General features: G+C 43.8%; 1 protein-coding gene across 1 annotated transcript in view; it reads right to left on the bottom strand.

Annotated features, from left to right (window-relative positions):
• Positions 1-3,516: 3,516 nt before the first annotated feature.
• nhsb (Nance-Horan syndrome b (congenital cataracts and dental anomalies)) overlaps positions 3,517-9,970 on the bottom strand; it is a gene marked incomplete at both ends in the record, with an annotated part of 43,714 nt that continues 37,260 nt past the window's right edge. The window contains 5 exons of the mRNA XM_079293060.1: positions 3,517-4,144; positions 4,322-4,445; positions 5,042-8,227; positions 8,949-9,101; positions 9,617-9,748. Coding sequence (XP_079149186.1) covers positions 3,517-4,144; positions 4,322-4,445; positions 5,042-8,227; positions 8,949-9,101; positions 9,617-9,748 — 4,223 coding nt within the window. The remainder of the gene's footprint in view (positions 4,145-4,321; positions 4,446-5,041; positions 8,228-8,948; positions 9,102-9,616; positions 9,749-9,970) is intronic.

The raw sequence follows: 9,970 nt of genomic DNA, 5'->3' as shown, positions 1-9,970 counted from the left end.
AATTTTCTTTTTATTATTTTATTGATTTATTTTACAAAAGAAAGAATTTGAAACATTTTTTTTCTTTAAAAAGTTATTTACAGGTTTATACAAAAATACAAAAGTGATTCAAATCTGTTAAGTCCTAGCTAGTTTTAAACATGGAGCCTCTTTTAAATAGATAGTTACACTATATCATTTTTTTTCAGTTCTCTGTCACATATTTTAAAGTCTGTTTAGTGTTATTCCATACTGTACACTTTTGAGAAAAAATACCCAGTGGTTGTTCTCACACTTCTCTTTCGGGCAAAATTGCATGCAGACATTTGAAAACAAGTTGGGACCAAGAATCTATACAAGTTATGGATTCTTGTTTTGTTCCCAAGCTATTGAGGACTGAGGTTTGAGACGGCTAAATGAATGGTAACGGGAGTCTGCATGGCAACCTCTTAGTTTGTCTTTCTAATCAAATTGTGTCAGTAAATCATCGCTCCACTGATTTTACAAATATAGTAAACAGTCTTAAAATACCTCTATAGCGTCAGTGCCGGGTACAGTACGGAAAAATCACACTAAACAAATTGACAAAATACTTATGAGTACTTTTGTTTTCAAGCTTTTGAATAGCATTTCATAGCCACATTGCATTTGTCATAAAATACTGTATCGGCCTTACTGGTTTCGTTTACTATAATATGTTTTGTGGCAATCAAATATTCAGCTATGAGTCAAAAGTAAAGACAATGACTTTCTGATCCGATCAAACTAGTTTTTGGCTGGATGAATGGATAGTTTTTTTTTCTCCATTTCCATCTTTATTATTTGTACATTTCGTATCTAAAGCAGTTTGTCCGGATGCACCTTTTAACTGAATCAGCAGTTTCTCCTGGAAGATATTTCTCTCACTCCCAACTTCCACAGCTCCAGCAAGACTAGGACCCAGCACCAAGTGTTCGGATTCTCCATCCCGACAGATTCTGTATCATTATTTTCTTTACAGTCTCTTATACGTATGATTGTCCAGTGAGTAGATATACAGTACAAGATCAACCCCTGTTTGTGATCACGACTATACAGAACAGAATTAGCCAGACAGTTTGTACATCTATAGAACACACTATTGAACTTGAACATTTCAACGGAAAATACAAAATCTTTTCTCGTGGTATGGAGACATCCCTCAGATAAAAATAATGATATGGTGGTTTCTTTTCTTCGTCTTCTTCTTTTTTTCTTCACTTATTGCATGCGATAGAAAACACAACAAATAAAACAATGAACAGGAACAAGTGCGCTTCAGCAGTACGGGTATGATGAATGTAAAATTCTGATAATCATTTCACAGCTTTTTACCCTCTCCATCTTACACAGTGTCAGTTCTGCAATTCAGATTCGCTGAGTATCAAACAGTTGTGGTTTTGCTATCTATCTATCTACCTATCTATCTATCTATCTATCTATCTATCTATCTATCTATCTATCTATCTATCTATCTATCTATCTATCTATCTATCTATCTATCTATCTGTAGCATTTACAATAAAACAGTAATATGCTTGCTGAGGTATTCACAGAATACAGTGAATGGTTTCTACTGAAGTACGGCCTCTGAATGTAAGACGTATATGTGTTGTGTTTGCTGTGATAGGAAGGTGAGAGTTCAAACTTTCCACTGATGACAGTTTGCTTCCGTAACACACCGGATGTTCATAGTGTGATACATGTATTGGAAGGATGAGAAAGATGTTAAACTCTAACCCAGGTGTTGGATAGAAAAGGCAGCAGCAATGCAATGGATGCATTGCTGGCTTTGCAATGTTGGTGGTATGTAGTCCTTTCCTCCTCTTGTCTCCTCTCCTTCAGATTTTGTGATATGAAGCTCGGAGGGTAAGACAAAATGGTGTACACCAGCCACTGGGTTGAGCTTTTTCACCTGTCTAATGCTACTGGGTCAGTGCAAATGAAGGAGAGGCAACAAGGAGAGGAGAACAGTGTACAATGTTGAGATTCATGTGTGATGTTGTCAGTGAGACCTTTTCTTCTATGCTACACTCAGGTTGATTCCCTATAAAATTTCGGCTTGTTGTTTTATATAGATATTACTTTTTTATATTCAGTACAAATATACATATGCAATTTTTAATTTATAAGATATATTTTCTTTTCAAGGAATATTCTTGAAGAGTCATGAAGTGCAAAAGCGAGGTGGGTTCTTGGAAAGCTTTCCAAATTCACCTCTAGTCAAACGATTGAGGACCATCTAAAGCATTTTCACCGTCTGCACTCAATGGTGTCTTTGAAACTGCTTTGAAATGCACCGTTTCCCCTTCAAGTCAGCACAGCAAGACTGGCCAGCAGCTGGAAAAGCTTTAATCAGTCTAAACATACTAGATTTCAAGGTTGGGTTTCAGTAAGTGTGTGATTGAATCATGGTGGAACATGGCGCGTGTCCATGTATATATGCAGGGACTTATAAATGCCCTCTTCACAACCACCTCTAGTAGAGAAAGGCCACTGTGCGATTGTCCAAAATGAGCCTGTATCTATCTGACCAAGCCCTTGCACCTTCTTGTTAGACACTCAAATCCAAGACAAATCAATCTAGATCACTGGCAATGGAATACAAATGTCACTAAAATCTTTCACAGAGAAAGATGAATTATTCTTATAATACAAAGGAAACACAGAAATGTCGACAGAAACAAGGATCCAGGGGATGTTTCCATATAGGGTCATGCAACATGGTGAAACTTTATCATCATGTTCTGAGGCGCAGTTTTACAAAAATACATGCATCATGTTATCTTTTTGGATATAATTAACGTGGAGAAATATATGATTGGCTCTGTGTGATATACTCTATGCCAGGTCTGCAGATGGAAATATTATAGATAGGTTGGTGCTGTGTTGTTAGTAACTTCCACAAGGAAACAACCCTTGCTTGTTGGCAGGAATATTGAGGTTGGACTCTGGGAAGTCTGGCCAATGCTTTGGGCACCACAAGAATATTACATTTCACAATAATTTTTCATTTATAAAAGAAAGCAGTTCCTCAGCGACACACTCGCACACACGCCAGTCAAAACACAATAATTAGAAATATCAGTGGATGTTGCATGTGCTAGTTCATGCACACGCACGTTGTCCATACTCTAATAGAAATCTTTTCTTATAATTTACCAAATATTTGGGACTGATTTTTTTTCTTCTTCTACATTTTAAACAGTTCAATCAAAATAGGTCTCAAGTCTGGCTCTTTTAACTATGTGGGAGATATTCATTTGATAATACAGTATTAAGGTATATCCTCCAAATGTTCATAATCATCCCTTCATGATTCTGTAACACTGTCCGACCCTCTTAAATAGAACAGCAGATCCAAAACTGGGTGCATTTAAGCAACAGTCAGATTTTGTGTGTCAGAAGAACTACACTATTGGCCATGATGACACACCTATCCAAGATAAGAAAAGTAGAAGGGGCCATTTCAAAAGTAGGACACAGCTGAGAATAGAGGGCATCTCTCATCGGGTGGTTTTAGGATGATCTATCATCATGGGGGCTCCCATCTGAGTTCTCTGTCTCCCCTTCGGAAATGGCTTGCATGGGGGCCGTGTATAGGCGGCTGCGTGTACTATAGCGACTGCTGTTGGCTACAGGGGGGATCCGAGAACGCCCCTGTCGAGATGCAGCTGACATAGGCAGGGTTTTGAGGGTGAAACTCTCAGAGTTGGCTCTGGGAAAAAGGCCTGGTATCTGGATTGGGTCAAAGCCAGAAATGTGGGGCTCTTGGAGTGTAAAGGGTAGCTCCTCAGCCTGTCTAATAGCCCCTTCCTGAAGGGGGTCCCCAGGGGTTTTAGGGGTAATGGGGCTCTTCAGAATCTCTGTGGCTGACATGCGGTAGCTGGAATCAGACCTGCTACCTTTCTTCAGCAACAGAAGTTTAAACTCCTCATTAGACGTGCTGGATTTCTTGGCGCTGCGGTAGATTGGCACAGGGGCTCGTTGTGATGCGGCAGCAGTGGCTATGGTGGCTGGGATGTTGAGAGGTGGGGCTGGCGGGATAATGACGGTGGCGACAGGAGTCACTGGTGCTGCAGAGCAGAGACGAGACTTTGCGTTTATGTCTCCTGAATCTTTACGGCCCAGGACCTTTCTCTTTGATCTGAATGAGGAAATAACAGGACAGTCCTACGATTTAGACAGTGGATGAATAACATAAACACATAACAAAATACCTTGAAGTAGCTGGATCACGACTAAAATCGGACAAATAGATGCACTACACAGACACTGTAGACAGAGTCAAATACATTGACGACCAATGCAAAATTTCCAGCACCTGTGTATCATGGCAAACAGGTCCTCCGTTGTACGGGTCTTGTTGGGTGATGTGATAATGATGTCATCATCCACTTTGGTGTCATCCATCAGAGGGGAGAGTGAATTATCACTGGGCGAGGAATCTGTAGCACAAGACATCCCTATCACATGTCATCTGGTTGTTTGATCATTTACTGTACAATAGGGTTGGACCATATGTTAACATTTGCCAACCAGCCACCGTCGGTGAGTGCCGATACATTCGACCAATTGTCCAACCCTAGTATACAATTGGTGAGATAACCATCCTTTAAAGCCTTCTCTCTGTTTGTGATTACAGGTTACTACAAGATTAAAGAGTAACTCCACACCTAAACATACTTTTTAGAGCTGTAAACTAAATATGACTGTAATGTTATGAGATGCATCAATGCTGGAGGTAAAATTTATATTTCTCATCAAATCTATAGAAAATGGCATTACATTGGTTAAAAATGGCTCAATACACCATCTGTTTTTAATCAGCCCTGAACATTGCAAGGCTAATGCTGACATAGCTAGAGACGAATTGACTAGGACTTATCTATGTCATGAAGTTTATACAAATAAATATCTATTGCCCTGTAAGAGGTTAGCAGTCCCCCCCCCCAGGCCCCGCCCATAAGTAGGAGTCTTTAAAACAACTGTAATCTATACCATGGAGTAGTACTTTAACTTTAACTTTAAGAATTGAGCTTACCTTTACTGAAGTAATCCTCAGTGTCAGGAGTGGTGGAGTCATCTTTGCTCTCTTGTGGCTGCTGCTGATGGGCACTTCTGGTAGCACCTGATAACACTTCCTCCTCTTCTTCCTGCTCTTCATGTCCTCCTCTCCTTGCATCGCTGATTAGGTAAGGATGCGATGCCTCCATTGTGATACCAGGCACTTTGACTGGACAAGCCCAGGGCCCTGAGTCTGAGTGGGATATCCCAGAAAATTCATACGCTGGGGGCGGAGGGTGGTTCGATCGTATGCCTCCTCTGGAACACGCAGGCCTCTGTGGCTCTTTCACCTGGTCTTCCTCTTCCTCCTCCTCATCTTCATCATCATCATCATCATCATCCTGGGAGAACGAGCGCTCTCCCAAAACCCTAAACTCAGGGTGTGCATGAGCTGAGTGTGTGAGCCCTCTGAATTCTGTGTGCGAGTGGATATGTGTGTGTAGATCCACAGGCGAAGGGTGGGGGGCACGTGGCACGGGTCGATGCAGGGGTGAGCTGTCCTCAGAGGGTTCTGATGATGGGTCCATCCGGGTTCTGAAGGCCGTCATAGCCCAGAAGGTTCCAGGTCCATAGCGGTCCTGTCTGAGCAGCAGGCTTTCATAGGATGGAGGCCCATCAGGGTGGCGGCCAGGGAGAGGTGGTTGCAGATGTTCAGGGGAGGGTGTGTGGTCATGTGCTGGGGGTCTGGGAGGTGGTCTGCGAGGAGGGAGAGGCCTTGCATTGATAGGTGGCGGAGCCAATGTAGAACCACGAGGAGGATATTTGGGTCTTGTTGCGGTCTCTGTTCCGCTTGCAGTTTCCTGGTCTGCTGTGGTAGCACTATCTGTAGATCTGCTAATAGGATGGAGCCGCACTGAACGAAGAGCAGATGGAGTTATTACCAATAGATTGGGGCTGGGAATTGTCAGAGCAGGGTTTGAACTTGGCGGTGGGTTGGTGTTTGATGACTCAGGGATCAACAGTTTTGTTCCAGTGGCTAAAACATTTCCAACTCTGTGTTTGCTGTGGTGGAGCGTGTGCATGTGGTGCGTTCGGTGGGATAGCGTGTGTCTGACATAACCACCATGAAGAACATTGAGATCAAGTTGAGAAGGTGGAGGTGGGAAGTCTGGGTCTCTCTTATAGCCAGAGGAAATGCAGGCTCCATCTCTGGGGAAGTGCTGCAGGGAAGAGAGAGAAGACTTCCTCTCGGGCACTTTGGGCTTTCTCTTGCCAGTTGAGGGCGACAGTGGTCCTGGGAAGAACGCTGCAGAGGATGAGGGCAAAGTTGACGTTGGAGTCTCTGATTGGCTGGAGTAGCCACTTGATGGGGAGGCCAGGCCAGCCAGCTTCTCAGGTGACCCAAGTTTGAAGTCTCCAGGTGGGAGAGGCGGACTAGTTGCCCTGGTCTCTGAAGCCTGAGCTAGTGCCTGGGTTTGGGTTTCTGTGGAGGAGGACGAGCTGTCTGGTGACTTGACACACTCCATAACAGTAGTGCCTGTGGCTGTGCTTGAGTTGGACATGGATGTGTACTCACCATTGGTGGATTTTAGCTCAGTGTTGTGAAGCCACAGGTCTGCATAGTCAGATTGCACAGCACCTTCATCCTTAAATGAGTGTGTATCTGCAGAGCTGAAGGACATGGGCTCTACTATGTCCACGGTTTCACCCAGTCCCCTTCCCCAAGTTCCCAAAGGCTCTGCCACTAGACAAGATGTCTGTAATGGTTCTGGAGCACCTCCAAGCTCTAGCTCCAGTTCCAGCTTCATATCTGTGGAAGACAAGGTAAGGTCTTGTTCACTAACCATCTTTGGTTGATCCTGATCTGCCTGGGTGTCTGTTCCAACATCAATACAACTACAGGTGTCCTTCAGAGAGGAGGTTCGTTTAGGTGGTGGAGGTTTGACTTTTGGTTTCCTCAGTGGACGACAGGTCCTCCCCAGAGTCATAGTACCAGCTCTGAAGACAGTTAAGGGCTGGGGATAAACTCCATTGGATCGTGGTGCTGCCACAGTGTTGGATTGGCCACAGTCAGGCCCTGGGTCTGCATAGTTATACATGTATCCTCTGTAACTCTGACTACACTCCCCAAAATGCACAGAAGAGGAGTAGAAACCCTCTGTATCAGATGGGTAATGAGAGACGGACTCTTTTTCAGTGTTGCTGGTCTTGTCACGAAAACAGATTTGGTCTTGTAGGCCTTGTTTGGAGCTGTACTCTTGCGCTAACCCATGGCTCCGGCTCAGATTTTGGGTTTGGTCAGGGTCTTGTTCCGGATCAGTCTGGTCTTGGTCTGGAGGGTATGTCCACTCCCCCTCACTAGCTGTACTGACCCCTGCATCGTCCAGTTGGTCTGTGGCTGAAGATGTGAACGAGCTTGACCTGTGGCCCTGGCCCTGGGGTCTGAGGTCTGAGTGGTATGAGGGATCCAGGGAGAATCCCTCATCAATGGCATTGGGCACAGTGTTGAGCGATAGCTCTGAGTCGCAGTGGGATGAGCCTGTTAGTGGTGGAGAAGAAGGCGGGGGGATGGTTTCAGATGTCTGTGAGGGGCAGGTGGAGCTGGAACCACTCCAGTTCCCGCTTGACGACTGGTGGTCCTCCTTGTGGTCCACATGGCTGCCTAGGACTCCTGTTGTAGACACAGAGTGAATAGGGCTGCTGAAAGTATCTGAACTTGATGAGATCTCACAGCTGCCCATATCAGCCTTGCGGGGCAAGCGAGAACGGCCCCTCTCCATCCAGCTGTGCTCTGGGCTCCCTCCTCCACCCCCTCTGTCTCTCTCTCCAGACCGCTGCAACCTCTTTAGACTTCCAAGTTGCAGTGGCTCAGGAGCTGCCTGGTCATCTGTGCTCTCTTCTTCATCCTTCATCATCATCATCTTCATTCTTGGACTTGGTCCAGGTGGAATAAAGTCCTCTGCTTCATATGGTGACAAGTCCTCATCTTCGTCGTCATCATCATAATTGTCATCGTCGTCCTCATCACTGTCCATCAGACGTCCACCCTCTCGAGGAAGGCTTCGAGAGCGCAAACGTCCACAGTGGGCTGCAGCACCGGTGTATGTGGAATCTGACTGGTCACCCAGGGAAGAAATGTTGCCTGTTGAATGGGAGAGGGAGGCAGGGATTCCCTGATGGCCACGTTGGGCTCTGATGCGCCTTCTGGAGGGAGCAGCTGTACCTATAGAGGAGAAGACAAAAGAGCGAGATAGAGGGACATATTTCTCAATGGCTTGGACTATACATAAGTAAAATTAATTCCAGATTGATGGACTTGGTTTGAATATCAAAGTAGTGTAATACAAGGGGTATTGGTGGGTCCAACTTTAGGATGTCTCTGGAAAAATCTTTATAACATTATTTAATTGTAATTATAACTAAAATTACTTTTAAAACCTTTCTATGTCCAGCCGTGTTCCTGATTTGAATTGTAAAAAATGTATTTACAATATGAATACAAATAAATATTGTTGTTGTGTTACCTCTTATATCACATGAATTGTCAGCATGTATATATATATATATATATATATATATATATATATATATATATATATATATATAAAGTAAAGTTCTAAATGTTACAGGCAACCCCCTCCGCCAGGTTTCCCCTCAACCAGTGTCTCACACTGTCACTGGCTGTAACTTTCTAATAGACTCTGCGACAGGTCAAGATATTTAGCATGCTAGATATCTGAAATGTATCTGCGATGCAGAAGCTAGGCTTTTGGCACATGTCTTCGAACAGTTCCCTTAAGCGCGATTTACGAGCGCCGAGCCACTGTCGGTGAGTGGGAAATCAGGGATAAAGTCGTGGACTGTTTACTAGGTACTAGTCCGTTGTGCAAATATGGGAGCCAGATTAAAAAAACAAATATAGTTGTCCATTCTTAGAAACTTACATGCTATAAGGAAATCATCTGTTTGGCAGCCAGAGTCACGAGTGTGATGGAGACGACCACTGATTAAGAGGTCTTCCTGACAGAGCGAGAGTTGGTGCGGGTTGGCATGGACAATCACTGTGCGCTCTCTTGCTACGGGTGATTCATCTGAGTCTGAAAGCAAAGAGACAAAGCATGTGGAGTTTCAGTCCTAAAGGGTAATGGTAACATTTTACACAGCTATGCTGCTGAGAATCAGGACCTCCCTTATTCATGATCAGATTGTGAATGAATCCACAACGAAGCAATTTTCCGAAAACCATATTATTTGGATGCAAAATCAAGGGTGGAAGCGTCTGAAATGTATATGACAATTGTTCATTGTGTTATGAAACTGCATGCATGTGCAACCACAGGTAAACAGGTCAAAGCTGAACCAGGAAGTAGCTAAAGTTGGGTAACAGTTTGAATGGACTGCCTAGTATTTTTGTTTGCATGTGATTGTTGCTGCTCATTAAGCTTGCCCTCGTGGCTGTATTAGCAAGGTCACCTCATTCCCAGATTTCAGCAATTAAATTGGAAAAATATTCATAATATTAACAAAACCAATAGCAATTTGCCAAACCTAAAAGATTAAGATCCATACAGTATAATAACCCTAAATTTTCCAGGTGTGCTCTATAACATACCCATGTCCTGTTGTACTCTTTTGGGTATTCCTGTGATAGTCTTCCTCCTCCTCAGCTTCCTTCTCCTCTGAAGAACCGACTGGGAATGGACTAGAGAGCAACGAGCACTTGCTTCCCTGTCAAACCCAACTCCTGCAATAACAACACAGAAGCCATAAGCCATATGAAAAGCTAAAGTTTAATATATTCAATAAGAGTCCTGGTTTTCATGCAGGCAGTCTGGGTTTGATTCCTGATTTGGGAACAGTTGCTGTTTGGCCACTTGTTAGCACTGTTGTCTCACAATAACAAATTGCCTGATTGATCCTCACTAGGGCCAACCTTGCTCTTTCTTACTTTCCCTATTGTTCTTCT

Source organism: Melanostigma gelatinosum (genome assembly GCF_949748355.1).
Source record: "Melanostigma gelatinosum genome assembly, chromosome: 2".
Taxonomy (NCBI): domain Eukaryota; kingdom Metazoa; phylum Chordata; class Actinopteri; order Perciformes; family Zoarcidae; genus Melanostigma; species Melanostigma gelatinosum.
Note: the sequence above shows the minus strand (reverse complement) of the source record. Positions and strands in the feature narration are given on the sequence as shown.